Here is a 21,696-nt window from a genome sequence, read left to right on the forward strand (position 1 = left end):
TCCTAACTTTTAGCTTGCCCATGGAGTACCCAACAACTGGGATAAAAGAGGAGTGACTTCATGGCGAGAAATATCCTTCCGGTATGGGCTTGATCGGCATACCAATAGGTAGTTATGAGAATATTGAACGCTATGTAAAAATAGCGACCTTGAAATCATCTGCAGTAGAAACTCCGAAATCAGGATAGCACAATATTGCCGTATAGCATATGCAAACCATCGATACATCGAATGCTTTGAGAAGAAGTTCACTCTAGTACAAATTCTATAAATTTGCCGTATAAACAAAAAAAAAAAGGTGGTGCGACCCTCCCCAAACACTACCCTGATGGAACGGGGGAAAACCAAGGTGAACCACAGACCAAAATTTCCTGGTTGGAGCTCACTCATGGGCGTTTAATCCATGGAATTACATTCAGCCGCCATATGAAGGCGCAGGTGTCCACCCGGCCACTTAATTTATTCGCCGGCACCGAGGCATCTATAGGTCCGTATCAATATCCAATATAATCATTATGTTAAATATTAATGACTCTCTTCGACGGGATTTAAAGAAATAATTATTTCATCTCCTTACGTTTCTGGTCTGACACCAACCATACCCACAATGAAGACTATCGAGGTCGATGTTCTCGTCTGCGGAGGAGGTATGTCTGGATTGGCATGCGCTGCTTTTGCGGTGGAAGCAGGAGCCAAAGTACTGGTCGTCGAGAAGCAAGCGGATGTTGGTGGCTCTTCAAATTATTCGGCAGGAATGTTGTAAGTGGTGGAATTAATCTTCCGGACAAACGAAGTCGTTAATACCATCACCGGATAGCTGGGCCCCACAAACATATAACAAGCTGAGAAACTGGGTCCCAGAAGGAGATCCAGTATTGCAGAAGGCCTGGTTAAGCGACTATCTACCTGCTGTACAGTGGATGCGTGAAAATGAGGTGCCAACAGCAGACCGGTTCGACGGTATCATGACAATCGGTAAGACTAGGAAAAAGAATTTGAACGGTTAACCTGACAAGTCATAGGTATTGGATTTCCAATTAAGATCCCACGCCTTCATAACCTCCATCGACAGCGCATTCAGTCTAGCAAAACAAATTCCGATATTTTCACCAACACGTCGGTGGCCAAGTTGATTCAGAAAGAGCCCGGGGTTTCAGGATCGAGCATAATTGGCGCTGTCATTTGCAGAAACTCTCCCAATTCGCCAACTACATATTACAAAGTCAAAGCCAAAGTGGTAGTTTTGGCTACGGGGGGCTTCCAGGGTTCTCCAGGGATGAGATCCAAATATCTGGGACAAGGCGGAGACAATATCTTTGTGCGCTCCAATCCTGGATCAGTGGGAGATGGACTCAAGTTGGCCATTGAATCTGGTGCGGGAACCAGTAGAGGAATGAATACCTACTATGGTCATCTTCTGGCAGCTCCACTTCGAGCTGAAGACGTGGACCCAAAAGACTATCTTCCACTCGCACAATACCGTAAGAGCAAGTCCTTATCGACTCCGCGTTTATCTCTAATCAAGCCGCAGAAAGCAAATATTGCCTACTGCTAAATGAAGCAGGTCAGCGATTTGCCGATGAGACTACAGGTGACGAGATCATCAATCAGTATCTCGCCAAACAGCCAAAGCGTCGCGGGTTCATATTGTTCAAGTATGTTAGTTCCTAAAAAGAGGGGATTGGGGCGATACTCTGACAATCGACTTCTTATTCTAGCGAGAAAACTCGACTCAAACACTGCGTTACTGCGTTGTTCCCTAATGCAGGGGATATCGATCGTCTGCAGAAAGCCCGCAAACATGGCTGTAATGTTGGAAGTGTGTCAACATTGGATGGTCTGACGGATATTCTTCACGCGTGGGGTGTGAATGATGTACAAGCAAGGCGTACTATCGAGGAGTATGATCGAGTAGTGCGTTTAGGAGACAAGAGCATTTCCCTTGACGCACCTATCGGTCGTGCCGGTTCGCCCCCTACACCCTTGGTGGATGGGGAAGGTCCATTCTATGCCATGGAGGTCCAGCCGTCGTAGGTTATTTCTTGCACGCTCCAATTCTCCTATCTAACGTTCGATAGTATCACATTCACCTACGGCGGTATTGCGATCGATGCGAAAGGGCACGCCTTGACCCCGGATAAATCCAGAATTCCAGGTTTGCTCGTCGCGGGTGTCGATGCTGGCGGCTTCAGTAATCTCGGATACGCTGGGGGTCTAGCTCTCGCATTCGTGACAGGACTCTGGGCGGCCCGAGAGGTTGCAAGCGACTTGGGGTTGCCTGAGCCTCGCTTGCCCCCTGCCGATATTCGGGATGGGGAAGATAAACCAATTCAAGGGCGCCTTTGAGCTGGTTCCATTGCAGGTTGCGTCTAGAAGTTGGCCCCTATGGGATGGCTTTGTATCCAAATAGACATGTTTGCGAAAATTCACTCTAAAAATCGGAAGTCGCATTAGTTGCCAAGCGGTTGACGTCGATGGCTCCATCCACCTTCTATCAAGGTCCTCGCCTTCCGGCTGTTGAATATAAACCACGCCTTTCCCATTTCTATGTAGGTTCCGTTTCCGCATCTACTTGTGGTGGAACATCAATCCACCATTGGTTTCTGAGTATCAATAGGTAATAAAACCCTCTCAGACAAACCATCTCGGTAGATACAGAGCCTCTCTGTTAGCTCCTCCCTCTTCCCTCCCCGCAGTCCTACTTCTCTCGCTGAACTCTGCTGTGTCCCAAGACCTTTGCTCTTTCGCTTTTCTACTTTTTTCTCATACACATGCTAACTATGCGCGAGCAAGAATGAACAACTTCAAATTCATGAACACTACATCATTTGCATCCATTCTGACTGTTTTTATATGTAGACTTGGACTTCCAGATTATTCACTTGGATCAGAAACACCCAATTGGCTTTTTTTTCCGCATGTCAACATTCTAGGGTGCCACCAAAACGCCACGGTAACGCATTTTTCCGTCTTCCAATGTCTTCAGGCTTTCTTTGACGCCATCCAATGTCAAAGGGAACGTCATCTTGACAGGCTTGATGTTGTGGAATGAGGCAAATTCAAGCATATCTCTGTGGACCTGTCTCGAACCCACGATGCCTCCTTGAATCCGAAGGCCATTCAAGAGCAGCGGCATATATGGGATTTTGAGATCGTTTGAATCGACGGACAGAGGTGAAATGATACCACCGGGGGACATGACATTTAAGTAGAGTGGCCAATCCGGCTGACTGCTGGTCGTCACAATAAGGTGATCGAGAGGAGCCTTGATCTTCAACTCCTTCACACCCTTGATCGCATAGAACTCACCGGCTCCCAGCTTCGTCGCCTCCTCCTTCTTGCTGTCTGTGCCGGAGAACACCACAACTTGACAGCCCATCTTTGCGGCGAACTGGATAGCCAGATGCCCCAGACCCCCCACTCCAACGATACCAACGCGAGCGGTCGAACGAACTTGAGCGACATGGAGGGCGTTGAAAACAGTTGATCCACCACACATCAGAGGTCCTGCATCTTCATTGCTCATGTTGTCGGGAATCTTGAACAAAAAGGCTTCACGCCAGACGGCATGGCTGCCGAAAGATCCCTGATCGAGATCGGCCAAGCCGTACATTTTTCGCTCCTTACACAATGTCTCCCACCCAGTGAGGCATTGTTTGCAGAAGCCACAGCAGTCATGTTCATAACCCCAGCCCACACGATCGCCCTTCTTCAAAATCTTCGCATCTGGACCAGTTGCTTCCACGACACCCGTTCCCTCATGGCCAAGGCTCATGTCAACTGACTGGTAATGAACGTCTGTGCCGCACACTCCTGAATGCGTGGTTCGCACTAGGACCTCGTCTCGCTTGAGGTCATCCCGCTCGGTCTCAACCTGTTTGATTCCATCTTTGGAGCCCCTGTAGACGGTGAATTTGATTGCCATTGTGGGAAATATTGATTCAAAATACAGTTTCGTGAAATTTGGAATTTATTGAGGAAGCATTCGGGTGTTAAACACTTATCAGCCCACGAGTCTGCTTTATAGGCGACTGCTCTAATACGTCACTACGCATGTTTCCCACCGAGAAGCGATCAAACCGTGCGAGACTACCAGGTTTAGCCGGAAAAAAAAGAGTTTCTAATCGGCAACAAGACGATCTGTGATGCAATCGAGTGGGCCCTCCTTGTCGATGATGATTTCGAAGTAATATCACGGCCTTTTTCCGCCGGACTTCCTCGTGATTATAACCTCGATGCAAAGAGTTTCTTGGGCAAAGTCCCAATCTTTCCAGACTTGTTTATCCCATGGCCTTGCCAGGGGCTTGGTCAACCTAAGACTTTCGAGGGCTGAAAGTTGATGACATCATACGCTCAGGCTTGCTCAGCTCAGCTCCCACCAAAATAGCCGTAAAAGTATAAAGTCACGTGTCAGTTACCGTAGGGAATTGTGGTCCCGAGCAGAATCTAGGGCCGAGTACATATGCCGCTACAGTTACAATCGGAGATTCCGATCGCGATGATCTTTTAGCCGAGTGGTTAAATGTTATTATGTAATCATATAGGTGCAGCCTGAGTTCCCGTTTGGATTATAGAATAGACCCTTAGCTTTCCATAGTACGCAGGCGCGGCTTTCTATGTGGCTAGATATAGGAAATCATCCATCTCACGTTGCATCCAAGCTGGTTTCGGAGAAGATCTTTTCAACTCTTTTTTCAACTCGCTCTTCAGCAATGACTGGCGATACCTATATCAATACTGGACCTCGTCGGAAACTGTGTCGGGTTTAAGGTAGGACATGGACTTTGTAAATAAAGCTCTTACAATCATGGTTTCGAGGACTGTCGATGAGATCTGTGTCATCTAATTGAGAGCACATTTAGAAGAGGCCTTCAATCCAATGATAATAATAGCAATAATAGTATTCCGTCCTACCATCTGGGCAAGTGATTTGTCTCCGCGGAAGGGCGCTTTCTCCGATGGCTAGTTCTGCCATAATCAAAAGGCGGTAAGATACAGCCACGCGATATCGGGCATCCCAATTTGGAAGGTACGAAGTCTAAAAAACAAATTTTCTCTCATCTCGCACTTGTTAATTGCTCATATCTCAAAGTGCTAAGATACATAACTTTTCGGTCTCTGTGACGTTCAGGAGAGTCGTTTTGGTGTGAGAAGATGATTCAGGTCCATGGCATAACAAGCGCCGCCGAATTGCCCCATGTCTCATCCAACAAAGATGCAGCGTTGGCGGTGGTGAGCGAGTTCGCCCAAGAAATTGATCCGGTGGTGGAAAAACGAGTTCTACGAAAGATCGATCTGTATTTGATGCCTGCCATGCTTATAGGTTAGTTATCCTTCATACCTGTGACCTAAATTGTTGACTAACTCAAACACAGGCTATGGCATGGTGTACTATGACAAGGTTTGATGACTGCGCCGATTTCTTTATTAGCCAACATATACTGATCTCTCTATAGGCTATCTTAGGTAGCGCCACGCTCTTTGGCATGACGACCGATTTGGGATTGCTAGTGAAAGACTATTCCACTTCTCCTCCATCTGTTGATACTTCACGCCTCAGCTGGGCAACGTCAATCTTTTATTTCGGGATGCTTGCTGGTCTCTATCCAATGACATTCATCTTGCAAAGATTCAATACTCGAACTGTCCTCGGTCCAGTTGTTCTGATATGGGCCATTGTCTGTGCCGCCACCGCTGGCGTGACAACCTGGCAAGGCCTTTTTGTGCAAAGATTCTTCCTTGGTAAATTCAGCTCTAATTTCCCTTGTTAGTCTCTTGTCTAATAAAAGATAGGTTTCATTGAAAGTGTTATTCCTACCGGATTTATGACCATCGTCAGCGGATGGTATACACAAGAGGAGCAGACTCTACGACAGGCATGGTGGTTCTCTGGCACCGGTTGGTTCACTATCATCGGTGGCGCGCTGAACTATGGGTTTGGTCAAATCACAGCTGGGTCATTGAAAAGATGGCAGTATATCTATATTCTGGCTGGTGCCTTGACCTTCTTGTTTGGCCTCTGGTGTTGCACCATGCCTAATTCTCCAGTTTCTGCCTGGTTCCTAACCCCGGAAGAACGAAGAGTTGCTGTAGAGAGACTACGCAAGGGTCAAACTGGTGTTCGGTGCCAGAAGATCAAGTTCGATCAAATCAAAGAGTCTTTTATGGACATTAAGATCTATCTGGTGGCTATCATGATGGCGGCAGCGTGAGTATTCTCTCTTGTTGTGTGGTTTATGGTATTAGACACCATACAGTTCTCGATGTTAACATATCTATATCTAGATACACTATAAATGGTGCTATCTCGGGCTTTGGGCCGTTGATTGTGTCCACCTTCGGCTATGATACCCTTCATTCAATTCTATTCCAGTTTCCCGTTGGCGCCATTTGTGTCATCTTCATTCCTCTTTGTGGTTATATTCCTACCATTGTCCCCAACACCCGCATACCCTTGCTCATTACCTGCTGCCTACCTGTCATTGCTGGCTGTGTGATGATTTGGAAATCCCACTGGGGATATCATCCAGTTACCCCAGTCGTCGGCTATGCGCTCACCGGCTTCTTTGGGCCAGTGGTCAGCTTGATCATCACAATTGGAGCTAGCAACGTCGCTGGAGCCACGAAGAAGACCGTTATGGCAGCAACCGTGTTTGTGGCTTACACTGTCGGCAACATCATCGGACCGCAGCTTGTGAAAAGCAACACTAAGTCACAACATTATCCAGAATTGTGGACTGGCATGATCATCTGGTAAGCCTATATCTAATTTACTTTCCTCGGGACGATCTAACGAAGCATAGCTACTGTATCACAATTGCTGCCGCAGTCGTGTTATATTTCGTCCTTCGGCGGGAAAACCGAATTCGGGAATCATTGGAATTAGATGAGGTGCAGCGAGACAAGATTGCATTTGACGATCTGACCGACAAGCAGAATCCCTTTTTCCGATACGCGTTATAATAAATCATAGCCGGGCCCTTTCCGTCTACTGGGTGGAGACTCATCGAGCCAGAACTTCTGACTGCTATACAACACACATCACATGCATCCGTCCTATAGAGAGATACTACAATAATTCCAAATAGTAGATTCAATATACTTAAATGCCTTCTTTCAAACTGGGGACTGCCCTGAACATATATACTAGTACCTATGTACATAGATATATACTAGTCGATGTCTTCCTGTTACCCATTGGGGCCTGCATTTTACTGACTTGCTCCATATCCTTTTGCCTTCCGCAGATAATGCGCGATGTAACTACGCATCAATAACTCACGAAATGCAGCCTTAGGGAAGGTTCCAATATCTTGGATCATCATAGAGTTCGATGATACTACTATAAAATTACGGGAACATTGAAGTACTCCAATGCAGGTTCTGTCACACACTCACATTTCCAACATATTTATGTCAACGCTCATTGTTCCACAAGCCCCTTTACAGGTGGCACTATGTACGTGGTGAGACAAAATTTCCGGAGGTTAAATTTGCAGGTCTGAGATAGACTATGTCCCGTTATAGAGGGAGATAGTAAGTCAGAGGGAAGACAAGAGAGAAAAACAAAACACAAGTATCCTTGAAACATTTCAGGGCTTGCAGAAAGCAGTCCCATGGGGACCCGCCTAGTGGTCTCATCTCAGCCAATCCATCCATCACCTTGCATAGATAGAAGCCCACCGCATCACTTGCATCACTACCGAGCTGTCAACACCTCCTATTCGTTCGCTATAGATCTAGTTTCCTCCTTCCTAGGTAGTCAACGTCCATGGTATCTCCTTTTTGCTTCGCCCTCAGTAAATATCTTCCTTGCATACCTTCGATCCGTTTCAAATTCCTACCCCTTGATACAAGGCTCTACAAAATTGCTACAGCAAGTGAATGGAAATTTGCATCCACTCAGTTGAAACCAAGTTTTGTGTAACAATATGCATGGGTTAGAATGTGTTCAAATCACAATCGGTCTCACAATATGTGGATCTGGAAACAAGTTTAAATATTATTTTGTGAGATTGCGAATTTCTTGGATGAAACTAGATGTAGTTCTCCGTGATGTAGTTTTGGATTCGTAAGAAAAGTAAAATGGACGAAAGCCGAGAGGAAAGGCGAAAAGGGGTATAAGAATATACACAACAGAAGTAAATCAAATGAAAAGACATGCCAACGCTCAAATATCCACATGGTCAACAAAATGAGAGAAATGAAAAGCGTCTGCAAGATTTTTAAATTGAAAATCTTCGTACTATAGCCGAGGAGACTTCTCGGTGCTGTGAATAATTGTTTCATGGACAACCTTTATTCCATTCTGGCTACCTTGGCTGTGGGAATCCCAGTCGCCGTCGCCAGCGGTGCATGTGGGCGGTTGTTGTCGTGAGGTAGGTAAGATCATTTGCTCGTCGCTGATTGTATTCCATTGGGTGTCTGCAGGAATCGATAGCGGATGGCGGAACTTCTTGCGTCTGGAATACCCGCCGCCGCCAGTGTCGGCATCTGATAGAGGGTATCCAGGGTAGCTCTCTGAGCCACCCTTTGATGAAATGTATAGACCAGCACGCTTTGTGAACCGTCTTACCAACGGGTATATCATGGGAATATTTCCGATGACGACGGCGACAAAAGTCTCGCGGCAGGCCCAGCTGCCAGCTTGTTGAGCCCCATTTGCACCAGCCTAATGAACTATTAGATTTTTTTGTTATTTCATCAAGTGACTCTCAATACGACTTACTGTTAAGATGAGGACACAACGCAGAATACCAGCCATCATCACAAATAAACCACCGCTGAAAAGAATCAGGAGCTCGAGTTTTTCCCGCCATTTTAGTCGCGCTTTGACAAGCATCTTGATGCAGTTATTGTTAGTGGCAATGCACCCAAATGTTTAGAGAGAGGCTTACCGGAGCTGGAATACTAAGCAGATAGAGGTCGGTCGCGACATTAAGTACCACAGTGACATAGATGTCGATCTTGGACACGGCGGGCTGACAGTAATCTAACAATAATCAGAGGCACAGTCTCTCAAGGTAACATGTCAATAAGGTATGACGTACTCCCAGGGTTTGGGTCTATTTGCCAATTTTTCTCCATTGGATGACATCCGAAGAGAATCGAGCAGATTGTAGCAATATACGTTATGGCGATCAGAACGTAGGCGATGTGGATTCGGATTCGCATATTCACTAAGCCTGCACTAGATAGTAAGATACACATCAGTAACAGAGAACGAAATAGATGTAACAGAATGAAAACCCACGTCAATCGAGAGTAGAAAATGGCCATGCATGTTTTCAGCAACCATAATAACAGAGTGTATAATGACCAGCCGGCGACCTGGACCTTGGAGCCACCCACACGCAAACGATACTCTTCCGAATCAGGCGACAAACTTTTTCGTTGTTCATCCGTCATCGAATTATTGGCAAGGCCCATGAACCACGCGCCGACCATGTACGCAGCACCGGTTTCCAGCCCATACACCACCTATACCCATATTGATTAGCGGGATGAAAGCAAAGAGTCCACAGGTTCCAATTCAACTCACACATGCCACTATCATTAGATAATCATCAGCTTGGAACCCTCTTGGGCCAACCATAATCCATCTTGCGGTCGTTCGTAGGCCAATGATGACAATGGCTACCCCCAACAAAGTGAATGCTTCGGTATTAAACCCATCCATAGTTGACGAGTTGCGGTGATATATTTGTGGTATATGCCATCAAAACTAAGGGGAAAAAACCATTCAACTCAGGGTGTGTATTTAGATAAAGGGAGAGAAAGTCAAATTGCACCCAGGGGGGAAACGAGCGGCAGAAGGCAGTATCTCAATAATTTCCCTTGGTCTTGCTCGTTGCTATTGGAATCAGACCGGATAAAGAACCAAGCCCGCTCCTTAGTCGACTTATCAACACCAACAAAGAAAAGAAAAAGCAAGGACAGGATCGATCTCAAAGGTCTGTTGGCCGTGCCTACTTAGTTACTTATTGTGGCCCACATTGGCTAAACCGCAAGTCCCGTCTATTACGGAGATACTTCCGAAGGTGAAGAGAATTGATGACAGGTTCGAGACTCCCCACGGAAGAGTGGCGACATCCACAAGTCTTATTGGACAGCGATAGACTATCTTTGGTGCTGGGCGCGGAATATGGATCCTTCAACGGGCCGGGGAGCAGTTTTAAGGTCGAGAGGATCGTTTGTTCCACTCTAAGATTACTGGTTCCTGGAAGTGTAAATTGGTAGTCAAAGGGTCCACATCTCCCGTCAGTCCATCGATCATTCCCCATTGCGGGAATGATCGGAGTAATGAGCAAGTTTTTGATCCAATACGAAGTACCCTGATAGAACTCACTTTTGTCTAACCTAAGGTTCATTTCGGTTACACACAACGTACCACAACCAGGCACAACATCAACTAGGCCAATTTTGAGAAGCAGCAATGGACCGCAATGCTAGCAGGGATCTCTCTTACGATCTATGACGCGCAAACGGACCATCTCAAAGACAGACTTACGGAGTAGTGCAGTTGCATAAAGCTTGCGTATTTTAACCAATTATGGGGAACAAGCCATACAATGTTGTAGCAAGGGCAGGTATGTATCAATGTGTCTGATCCATATTCTCTTTTGGGTTGGTTTGATTGCTGATCAGGCCATATATTACTCCGAGGATATGTAGGTAACGGAACATTTGGGACCAGCTATCAGACGCTCCGGCCAATTGTATGATTACCAATAACCGATCGACGCCGTTTTCTTAGGTAACGCGCCGAACGAGTCCAGGAGATATCACAAGTACTGAGTTAGGCCGCGGGTTTCGGTCCGAATTAGGGGATTGACAGCCTCCATTTACGCTATCAACCTTAACCTTGTGTGTACGTAGCCCCTTGATAAACATGCCATGTTTCAAAGGTAAAACCTTGTTCACAACAGCGTTAAATTCCCACTGCCAACCACTTGGTGGATCAAAAAAAGCGGGTCATATACGAAGATGTAACGGGCAGTTCGGTTTCTCCTCAATTTTCAAAGTCGCGGCAACTGTGAGCCTTGTACTCGTATCCGTGTCAAATAATTTTGCATGAGATCAAACAGTTTCATTGGACAGTGTCCAATAGTCGAAATGAGATACCAACCGAGGAATGGCAACCTGCATATTGTTGGTCCCGACTTTTGTTTTCTTTTTTTTTGGCCCAAAATTGGTAAATCCAAACGCCAGCTAGTCCAAAGTATCTAAAATAACAGTGGAGTATTATTGTTCACACCTCGCTGATGAGATGAAATACCTAAGATTAGAAGAACTGACGATCTCGGGCCTGGCCACGCTTTGACAGCGGGGCTAAAATGGTTCAAACGACGGAGCGAAGAAAAAAAAAAAAAAAAAATTTATTCAGTGCTGATCTGAATCCTCTCGATGTTGTATGTTGTAGAAAAAGCTCCTGGGGGCACTGAAGGGTCTACTCCGTACTCCAAACGGAGTACAAAGTAAGTGCATGCCAAGCAGTAGTCCGGTACCCAGATAGATCAAGGGGTAGTTCGTGAGCCATAATAATACCATTAAAGGATCATCTATTCCGTAAGGTCTTCGGTCTTTCAAATGTCTTGGGTTCTTCAATGTATGTAATTCCATGATGTCTGTCTCAGGAAATGTATGCTGAACTTTACTAAAACTGTCAAATGTGAGTTTTTCTAAGCTAATTTAATAGTCCCACCATTCCATCCTCCCGGGTGCCCTGCAACAGCAAGGGCTGAAATTAAAAACCCCTCAAAAAGCTACTAGTATTCGACGCTAATACTTTTAGTTGTCGCTCATTCCTTCGTTTCCCGTAATCTGGACTTGTGTTTGTTTGCTTGTACATCAATTCGTGCATTAATCCTGGGCGCGCAATCGGTTATTTTCTACTCCAAGAAAAGAAGAAAAAAGACGAAAGCAAGGGACTGTTCAAAAAATGGAGTCCGTGGATCTTGTGGTGGTAGGCGCAGGTAAGTCGAGTCTTCGCCGTCGCAAGCTATCTCCCTGACGTTGGCTACTAATAGGTTGGAGCGGGCTCTCCGCCGTCAAGACCTACCGCGAGGTCAATCCCGGCCACAATGTGCTCTTGCTGGAAACTGCTAGCTCTATTGGCGGAGTATGGGCTAAGCATCGTTTGTACAAAGGCCTCAAGTCGAACAATATGCTGGGCACGTATGAGTATAGCGACTTCCCTATGGACGAAGCGACTTTTGGTATCAAGCCTGGACAGCATATTCCAGGCCATGTAATTCAAAAATACATGGAGGCATATGTGCAACACTTTAGCTTTTCCGATTGCGTTCGACTGGAACACCATGTTGAAAGCGCGCGACACACCTCGGACGGAACATGGCAGTTGAGCGTGTCGCACGGAGCGGATACGACAACAATCGATACGAAGAAGATGATTGTGGCCACCGGTATCACATCCCAGGCATATCTGCCTACGTTCGAGGGACAGGAGTCTTTTGGTGCGCCACTTTTCCACTGTCGCGATCTGCTACAGCATCAAGGTGCAGTACTGCAGTCTGGAGAGCGCGCAACCATTTTTGGCGGGACCAAGTCGGCCTGGGATGCGGCCTATGCCTGCGCAACGGCGGGTATGAAAGTAGACTGGATCATTCGTGAGTCAGGCCATGGACCTGTTTGGATGGCCCCTCCCTATGTGACACCCTTGAAAAAGTGGCTGGAAAAGCTGGTCACAACGCGCCTGCTGACCTGGTTCAGTCCATGTATCTGGGGAGAGGCCGATGGGTATACTGGTGTTCGCAGCTTCTTGCATGGTACCTGGCTGGGTCGTAAGATCGTGGACGCGTTCTGGGCTATTTTAGCCGATGATGTCGTGCAGTTGAATGAGTACGATAAGCACCCGGAAACGAAAAAGCTGAAGCCTTGGGTGGGCCCATTCTGGATCGCTTCCTCGCTCAGCATCCTCAATTATCCGACCAATTTCTTCGATTTTGTCAAGGATGGCACTATCAAGGTGCATATCGCTGATCTAGATCGTCTCTCGGATCACACTGTTCATCTGTCCTCAGGTGAGGCGCTGCCATCTTCAGCGCTTATCTGCTCTACCGGCTGGCGTTGCACTCCAAACCTCAAGTTCCTGCCAGAAGGCATTGACCGGGAGTTGGGATTCCCTTGGAGTGTGGATCCGCTAAACGAAAACCTGGTGAAAGAGGCAGACGAAGAGATTTTACGCCGGTTCCCCCGGCTGCGTGATCAACCTAACCCGAACCCCAACTACACCCCGTTAAACAAGCAGTCCGAGGCGGCTGTGCCGCACCCCTTCCGGCTGGCAAAGTTTATGGTCCCACTTTCGCTGGTAAAGGAACGCTCTCTAGCATTCATGGGTATCACCATGACCATCAACACCACCCTAATTGCCCAGACCCAGGCGCTGTGGATTTCGGCTTATTTCAAGGGCGATCTGACTCCGGCTACACGCGAAATCTGCCCACTCGCTGTGCGTGCTGCGTCTGACCTCAAGACGGAAGACACATCAGAAATCGACCTCGCCTGGGAGACAGCTCTCTTTACCGAATTTGGCAAATATCGCTACCCGGGAGGATTCGGGCGGCGGAACCCCGACTTCGTGTTTGACGCCATCCCATATGTTGATCTGATGCTGGGAGAACTGGGCCTGTCACCACAGCGCAAGCACGGCTTGTTGGCCAGGTGCTTCCAGCCATATGGTGTTGAGGATTACCGAGGTCTGGTCGAAGAGTGGAAGTCGAAGCAAAGTACCCAGTAATGTTTCGGGGGTCGTCATTTTCTTTCGTCTCATGTTGTCTGCAATATATTATTGTGTCTTCCCATTTCCGTTCGCGCGTTGCCCGATTATCTCCGTTATATTCCCATTTCTTTCTTTTACATAAGTTGGGAACTATCCAAGAATGGTGTTTTTCTATATACTATATGTGAGTATAGAATATAAACATATCATTAACTTCATTTGATAATGCTCGTCTTCGGAATCCTCTATTCCACCATAACGAATTGCTCAAAGACCGCAACACCAACGAGAGATGAAGATGATTGTTCGGCACGTTCTCTCATGTCCTTTTTAGGGCCACTACCACCACCGGCCTCTTGTGGTCGTCGGCTCTCCGACTCAATTACCTCGCCAACCATGTCTCCTGTCCATCTCATATAATCTTTTCCATTCCCAGCGACCACCATCCTCACCGACACATTAACTTTCAACTGACCACTTCCCTCTCCGAGGTCATGTTCCAATCGGAATCCTTCCGGTAGATCACCCACGCGTGGCGGATATCGCCCACCAGTAGTCCCGGGACTACCGATCGGCCTTACGGTGAGAATAGAGGGTTCACAGGCCGATACAAGCACCTTCCCATCTTTGGCAACGTAACTGCTCACATATGTGGTGTTGGTTGGGTCATCAATGGCAAGGTAACTGAACCATACAATCGAGTACGGCCCTAGACGGCCGTGGCCCCAGTACCAGCTGTGGACAGAATCCACAAAGGGTTGATCAGACCAATTCTATGGACTTGGTCAGCTGAGTGTTCTCAATTTTCCTGTCCAGCTGTCCCTTACTTTGTCATGATACCCAGGCCCTCGGAACTTCAGTGTCGACCCACGGATCTTCATGTCAACCTCGCCCACGGCGTCGAGTATCAGATTGACCCATCCCATATGAGGCGCAATCTCAAGTACGGTCCGCTCCGCTTGAACTCCACAAGGCAGATGACGCGGTACTTGCTGTTTGGTAAATTTAGCAAGGCTGTCTGTTCCTGCTATTCGAATCGCTGCTTACCGAAGTCAGGGTAAGTCGGCCTTCGACCTGGAGCTTCTGAGATGCGATGATAATCTCATACTGGGATAGATCTTCTGCGAGAGCCGCCCAGCTAAAGCCTGTGGAGGACCACTCGCCAGAGCTATTAGTTCCCGCGCCGTCTGCGCCAGTCACAGTTGCCACAGTTGCCGGGACGGAGTCGGCAAAGACGGTTCCATTGGCGAACGAAGCCCATAACCAAACGTTGAGCACGGAGGTTTCATTCGGGTCGAGGAATGGAAATGCTTCCGCGGATGAGGAGAAGAATGTGACGACCAGGGAATCATCTGGGTTGGTCTCCGAGACGGCATCGAAATACCACCAGTCAAACACGGAGCTATTGATTAGATCTATCTGAGGTGCATCTAGGCGGAAGATGGTCTCTACGTTAAGAGTGGTTGCTGGCGTTGGGATCTCAAACTGAGCCTTGCTGGTTCCGTTTTGTACGGCGCTGGGGATCTTGTAACTTCCCTTACTTGTGTCCCTGCTAACACGGAGGGGATATGATAAGGGTGTCTCGTTGGGCCTATGTTGACTAGGAAATGCTAGAGCCTGTTGTGCTAGCAGAGCATATATCAAGAGCTGTGGAAGCATGATGGAATACATCTAGAAAATGCTGCTCAATGATGGGTCTCAAACGGAGAAAGTATGGGGTGCGTCCACTATCGATCAGAATGGAGGGGCAGAAGAGAAAAATGAAGTAAGATATATCTGACTTGCATAAGGTGTCAGGATGTAACCGAGCCGACCCATGGGGGATTCGGTCATCCAACAGATATATAATAAAAGGGGGAGGATGTACCGGGAACCTGCGGAGAATTGAATCAAAGTATAATTTTTTATACTTTCCATCCTAGATCAAAGAGAGATGACCGATCATCTACTTGGTTGGAGGCTCGTTCCTTAGTTTCGTGATGGGCCAACACAATGATACCTATTTCGTATTACAATGGGGATCTATAACATTTTCCCGAGAACACAAAAATAGGTCATAAGATCCACCCCAATAGATACAAACATACCTACATACTTGGATTCACCGATTACCCGTTGTTTAATTAGAATAAGACAGCCATGTGGCTACCTGGTACGTGGCTGAGAACGGGGTTCAGCCAAATCAGCCATCGGTCTGACGAACACCCCCGTATCAAGCGTCAATAGGTAGATAGGTAGCCAATAATTGTGGAGTAACAAAATGTGGCTTGGAAGCTCTTTTAGTATAGAAATTAAGACGATTAATGTACTTCGATTGCAGTTCCTCGGAATATGTTCCATATCATAATTGAAGGGGTGTTTATATACCGACGTTGCCCATCCCATTAACAGTTCGCTTAATCGCTTTAAATCACAGAGAAGCAGGATAGGTACACACGTCACGCATGAGTCCGATAAGCACATATAGTAAACACAAATCCGGATAATAAAAAAAAGCAAAGATCAGACCTTCCCATGATGCCCAAGTCACAAACCATTCGCCAAAGCTCGAAAAAAAAGTAATATAAATCAAAGTAAAATCCGATAGGAACCCCGACTCCCAATGCCTTGGTAGATACATACAATGTCTTCAAACTTCATCCCTATAAATATGCGGATGAACGTTCGGGAGTTACGTCGCAAGGACGAAAAGTGCCACAAGCGGGAAGACTGGAACACAGTTCAAACTCGTCCATTGAGGAGGGGGCTGCCGTCTTCACTCCGCCCTTCGCCCTTGATATCAGCCCCAGTTTGGTTGCTGTTCGCATCCGAATCGCCGTCCTTCCCGCAGCCTTTCACAAGGATATGTCGCTATCCGCAAAAGTCAGTATGTGGCAATTGTTACACAGTGATCGCAGATACATACCTTAAGAGCATCCTTGCGCGAGAAGCTCTTGTCACAGTGCGAGCAGGGGAAAGGCTTCACGGCTAAATGAATACGTTTATGGCGCTTGAGATCGTGATTGCGGTTGAAACTCTGGGGGCATTGGTCGCATTTGAAAGGTCGGTCCGCCGCGGGGGCAGACATGCCGTGCGGTGGCGGATGGCCCCCATATAGATGTTGAGAGCTGGCGACATGTCCACTGTTGAATCCCGGGAGAAGCCCAGGTTGCATCCCACCCATCATCGACATGGGCCCACCGGGGCTGTGTACGTTGGTCATGACGGGGCCGTTCATCGCTGGGAGAGAATATGAGGGCCACGGCTGGCGGGGATATCCCAACGGTGGCTGTCCGGCTGGTGGACTATGAACCGGCATTCGGCCTGGAGGGTGGATGCCAAGCCCTGCGGGGCCATACATGGGAGAGAAGCCGGCCTGGTGGGGACTGTGCATGGGAGGAGAAGCGGCATACATATGGTGGTGTTTGGGGGCATATGGATCGTTGGAGGGTAATGGAGCGGGGGATGTGGCGGGTCCCCCATGGTACATGGTCATGGCAGGTTGTGAAGCGGAGGGAGGCAGGGATGATGGGGCGGGTAAGGCTTGGTAAGATAATGTCGGGGCTTCATATGGGTGCGGCAACCCATCCGTCGTCGGCGGTGATATTACCGATGAGCGCTGCATACCGGATGGTGAAAAGGAACTGCGAGCTGAGTATTGATTTACCCCGGATCCCCAGGACTGTCCGTATGGATTGGCCCCTGGCCAATATGCTGGCGGTAGCTCGGAGGAGGCGCCTGTTGATGGCGCCAAGGGTTGGGGTGTGGCTTGCTCCCCGGTTTGAATCGTGGCGGGTGGCGTTAGTAGGTTCCCCACGCTCACATTCACGGGCGCGTGGGAGACTGGGGGGTGGGTGGGATTTCCGTACTTGGGAGCTGCCGGGGCCGCACCCAACGTGAACGGTGGTGGTGGAAGCTCAAAGCTGGGTAATGTCGGGGCCGCTGGACGACGAATGTTCAACGGCGGGGCTGACAGCGCGTCTAACGCTGTCCCCATTCCCGCCGGCACTGCTAGGGTCGCCAGATTGGCGGATGGATCCCTCACTCCTACGTAGAAATCGGGGTCGTTGACGTTGGTGAGTTGGCCGAAAGAGGATCCGCTCAAAGCCCAATCTCGATCGCCAGGTACGCCCCCGGAAGGGCTGGTAGAATCCAGGAGGGGCGATCGTCGATCGCTGGGGCTCGCGATCGGAATATAGAGAGAGTCGAGGGACTCAGGTTCCGAGAAATAGGGGAATTTCTGGAAGGACTAGAGAACTCTCGAAAATTGGAACTAGCAAAAATAGGGAGGAAAAAAAAGAAAAAGAATAATGGTGAAGTTGTCACGGTCGACGAAAGCGCGTGTAGTACATGGTCTCGGGGAGAAATGAGAGTTAAGAAGTTGAAACACTAAGAAGTGAAGCTGAGAGGAAGAGAGATGTGGGGGGTGGGCAAGCAAAGGACCGTGGCGTTTGGAGGCGATAGCAAGCGCGGGGGAGGTGTTATAAGAGAGTCAGGAGTTATAATATAAAGCAAAAAAGTAAATAAGATTGATTTTTTTCCTCTTCCGGGAATGGAGTCGACACGGGTCTAGCCAGGTGGCCACCGTGGGGAACGGAATGGTATAATAAAACAAGAGTCACATATTAAAAGAACCGAGGGAGAGAAAAAAAAAAAAGGGCGAAAAAGGGCGAAAAAGGGCGAAAAAGGGCGAAAAAGGGCGAAAAAGGCGAAAAACAGAGAGGGGTGTCAGCAAGAGAACGTGGTTGACAGCTAAAGAAACAAGTCGCCCGGTTGGCTGTTCTAAATTGTTGACTTTATTAAGGGATTGGGGGGTTTTTCCTTTCATTTTGATATGGATATCAAACGGATATATGAACTGGTTAGGTTCTTATTTCCTTTTATGTATCTGATATTAACACTATGTATATTCAAAAATAACATAATACATACCTAAAGTATGTATGTTGTATATAGAGTACCTATTCTATAGAACAAGGAAAGAGAGAAAGAGAAAAAAAAAGACCCTTCTTCCTCGAGGGGAGTCCCTTGCGTCCGGACTGATCGCGTGAAAAAAAAAAAAAGGACGCTAGTGTAGGGACTCCGGAGAGAAACTGTGCTAACAAGAATGGACCCGGCTATTGAGAGAAAAGAAAGAAATTTCCCTTTTTTTTTTTGGGCTTCCAAAAAAAAAAGGAAATATCAGTAAAATGGATCCATACTTTTTTTTTCTACAATCACGGTAGGATTCCTGTCCAATAAGGAGACCAAGATGTCAACGCACGGACAAGACCGGAATGGCCAGAATACGAGAAGACCATAGAGAAGGCAGAGGGAAGCGAGCTGTCTCGCTGGCCATTCGCTAGTCAAAAGCATGATCGCGCAATTTAGTTAGTCTTCTCTTTTTTTTAAAATTATGTGATGCTTTGTGTTAGCATATTTCATTTTCTCTATAATATACAACCTACGGACTACTTAGACCATAGGTATATTGTAGACCATGCTACGGAGTTCTACGGAGTACTCCGTAGTTCCTAGAGACCTATAATCTATGTCTCTGATGGTCATCTGCACTCCCTTTTTTTTTTCCTTTTTAGCCAATAATAGCCAACATAGAAGATCGGTTTAATTGGTCCCCCGGGTTCACCGGCCATGGTAGCTTGTTTCGTTTCCTCTTTTCACTTTTGTTACTTTCCAAGGTTGACTCGGACCTTAAAAGGTCAACTTAACACTTTACCCGTTATTCTCTCACTCCCCGAAAGCCAATCGCCTCCAGCATCCACTCCGTCGGGTTTCCCTATTTCCCTGCAATCTAAATCTATTGTATCAAGTTGGGTGGCGGAATGCCAATAAATGGGGTCTCAAGCACTCCACACGAGAACCTCGCTTTGGTCCCGACAGGTGTCTTATCCTCCAATCAATCAACGAAGGCATCTCTTCCGTTGCCTTCTGCACAGACGTGGCAGATGCTTATGTAGGGCGAAAAGGGGAAGGGCATGCCCTGTCGATCGATGTTTATCAATGTAGTGTGTACGAAGTACTACCCTGTACATGGCTAAACCAAATATAAAACTTGACAGAGCTGATCTGCCGCGAACTAACAATCACATGGTTTGAAAATATGTGCCGAATACTAGAGGCTGGTGACTCCATCTATGCATAGGATGTTCGGATAGCTGGAGTTCCTTGGCACAGCTTAGACATGTCTACTGGCGCATGGAATTTAATATTACCATCCGGTCCGCATTTCCCCCGTATTTGGTACTCCGTAGCAAGTTCGGCTTTGAACCTGCAGCGCTCTCAGAAAACAAAAAAGGAAGAAATAGGAGAAAGGGGGGAAAGGAAAAAGAAAGAAAGGGGGGAAGTCTAAGACATGCGAGAGGTAGCCGAGTCACATTCTTGAGAACTGCATACCTCTACCTTAGTTGTGCCTAGTGACAGACAAGGCATTTCTCCAATATTATGTATTGTACATTCTATACATTCTATGCAGTATACTGACATTCACTAGACACCCATTTGTCTTGGATCGCGAATTGAAGTCGGCAATTCGATCGCGCCCATATTCCTCCGCGTCTGTAGCCGCACATCGCCTACCCAGAAAGGTCCATATCGGCGACGATCAGTTGATCGTCAATCTATGGCCCCTCTCCTATGCTGGGTTCCCGATTGATCGACCTCGCACAGCCTTTCTAGATCGCAGGCGCAATCCCTGGACACTATGTTACGGTTCGCAGCCGATTAGTTGCTCCTCTCATGCAAGGCAGCTCCTACGGTCCAGATGTGACAGCGCGCAAGGATCCACCTGGCTGGTCTTGAACGCCTTAGTGTCGCCTGCATCGGCTCTTGCCGGTGGTGGCTTCGGTGAGGCTCACGGTTGGCGTTCACGATCGTCCTCGGGAATGGCGTTTCGTGGAAGGTTGACTATTTTTCTCACCCGGGAGATCTGCGGCCATGAGTTTCGTGCAGGGGCCGGTGGGCATGTCCCGGTCTTGGTGGATTTCCCGAGGTCAGAGCCCACATTTTGTCATCTTTTTCCAATGTGGACCATTCTGTACATATATCGATAATATATGGGTCTCAAGCCCAAGGATAATCGAGCACAGATCTCTCCTGTTCCAAGGTCTAGAATCATTTGGGTTTATCAGAAACCTAGAGCCTCTGTCTCGGCTTTTATATTTTTGGAATTTTCTTTTTTCTTTTTCTTTTTTCGCCTCTCGATGAGAACTGCCCCACGGGTATCTTTCGGTCGCTGTACGATCCTCCCTTGCAGCAAGATTCTAACAGTGGATCTGCTTGCATTGTATTACCTTGAGTGGAAGAATTAGGAAGAGAGGTCAACTTTCTCTCGCATCGTGTCTATTTATCATGAAATTTTGCTCGATTTGGTTTGCTGGCTATATCACCCTCGGGCTCTCATCAAGCTCATGAAGCTAGGTGTCCGGTATGATGGTATCTGCAGTAAAACCCCTAGGTGCATAAATGAAACGGTCTCATCAAGGCCCGGTGATATTTGTGATACTTCTTCTCACTGCAGGAAATAGCATCAAATTCTGTGAGTCTTTCACTACACAGGTTCACCAGTACCCCTCAGCTTTCCGAGCTTGTTACCTAAATAGAATGTGTAATTCAAGTTCCATTGCATATCGTTTGTGCTACCTATTTGTCTCCTCAGGTTGATAGATAAATGACATATAACCTCGGTTGTGGTGAGCCGTTATATATACAAGAATAGTCGGCAGCTCGTGCGGCCTTGTCATGTCATTTTTATACACGAAGACGGTAAAAAAGCATACTTTGTGTTGGGAGATTTTGCTATGTATAACCTTTGAGATATATATCCCATAGTTATAGATTACCCGATCGCGTCAAAAGCCGATCAAACAGACCAGATAGATCAGTTTCCGGAATCAAGCTACTAAGAAACCGAAGATAACTCAAAAGAAGACGAGCTAAATAGCCTTTGGATTTCCCAGTTGCACCGGGCTGTATCTCCT

At 47.3% G+C, this 21,696-nt stretch overlaps 7 protein-coding genes across 7 annotated transcripts; 3 read left to right on the forward strand and 4 right to left on the reverse strand.

Moving 5' to 3' along the window:
- Positions 1–607: 607 nt before the first annotated feature.
- Positions 608–2,346, forward strand: N7537_004222 (FAD-dependent oxidoreductase; the record flags this gene model as incomplete). The annotated part of the gene is made up of 6 exons (XM_056895279.1): positions 608–759; positions 818–975; positions 1,023–1,481; positions 1,532–1,655; positions 1,719–2,030; positions 2,079–2,346. 6 exons carry the CDS (start codon positions 608–610, stop codon positions 2,344–2,346), a joined length of 1,473 nt encoding a protein of 490 aa, XP_056755027.1.
- Positions 2,347–2,929: 583 nt separating this feature from the next.
- N7537_004223 (NAD(P)-dependent alcohol dehydrogenase) lies at positions 2,930–3,925 on the reverse strand (the record flags this gene model as incomplete). Its single annotated transcript, XM_056895280.1, has 1 exon — positions 2,930–3,925. One exon carries the CDS (start codon positions 3,923–3,925, stop codon positions 2,930–2,932), a length of 996 nt encoding a protein of 331 aa, XP_056755028.1.
- A 1,229-nt stretch (positions 3,926–5,154) lies between these two features.
- On the forward strand, positions 5,155–6,963 carry N7537_004224 (putative MFS transporter; the record flags this gene model as incomplete). The annotated part of the gene is made up of 6 exons (XM_056895281.1): positions 5,155–5,323; positions 5,376–5,401; positions 5,457–5,742; positions 5,794–6,208; positions 6,286–6,753; positions 6,804–6,963. The coding sequence occupies 6 exons, from the start codon at positions 5,155–5,157 to the stop codon at positions 6,961–6,963; spliced, it is 1,524 nt and encodes a 507-aa protein (XP_056755029.1).
- Positions 6,964–8,245: 1,282 nt separating this feature from the next.
- N7537_004225 (uncharacterized protein) lies at positions 8,246–9,679 on the reverse strand (the record flags this gene model as incomplete). Its single annotated transcript, XM_056895282.1, has 6 exons — positions 8,246–8,671; positions 8,729–8,842; positions 8,898–8,992; positions 9,051–9,190; positions 9,254–9,480; positions 9,542–9,679. The coding sequence occupies 6 exons, from the start codon at positions 9,677–9,679 to the stop codon at positions 8,246–8,248; spliced, it is 1,140 nt and encodes a 379-aa protein (XP_056755030.1).
- Positions 9,680–11,941: 2,262 nt separating this feature from the next.
- N7537_004226 (uncharacterized protein) lies at positions 11,942–13,759 on the forward strand (the record flags this gene model as incomplete). Its single annotated transcript, XM_056895283.1, has 2 exons — positions 11,942–11,975; positions 12,030–13,759. 2 exons carry the CDS (start codon positions 11,942–11,944, stop codon positions 13,757–13,759), a joined length of 1,764 nt encoding a protein of 587 aa, XP_056755031.1.
- Positions 13,760–13,986: 227 nt separating this feature from the next.
- Positions 13,987–15,400, reverse strand: N7537_004227 (uncharacterized protein; the record flags this gene model as incomplete). Its single annotated transcript, XM_056895284.1, has 3 exons — positions 13,987–14,514; positions 14,569–14,733; positions 14,789–15,400. The coding sequence occupies 3 exons, from the start codon at positions 15,398–15,400 to the stop codon at positions 13,987–13,989; spliced, it is 1,305 nt and encodes a 434-aa protein (XP_056755032.1).
- Positions 15,401–16,462: 1,062 nt separating this feature from the next.
- N7537_004228 (putative C2H2 finger domain protein) lies at positions 16,463–17,717 on the reverse strand (the record flags this gene model as incomplete). The annotated part of the gene is made up of 2 exons (XM_056895285.1): positions 16,463–16,591; positions 16,647–17,717. The coding sequence occupies 2 exons, from the start codon at positions 17,715–17,717 to the stop codon at positions 16,463–16,465; spliced, it is 1,200 nt and encodes a 399-aa protein (XP_056755033.1).
- Between the last annotated feature and the right edge of the window lie 3,979 nt (positions 17,718–21,696).

Source organism: Penicillium hordei, assembly GCF_028827395.1.
Source record: "Penicillium hordei strain IBT 12815 chromosome Unknown utg000002l_segment0_segment0, whole genome shotgun sequence".
NCBI lineage: Eukaryota > Fungi > Ascomycota > Eurotiomycetes > Eurotiales > Aspergillaceae > Penicillium > Penicillium hordei.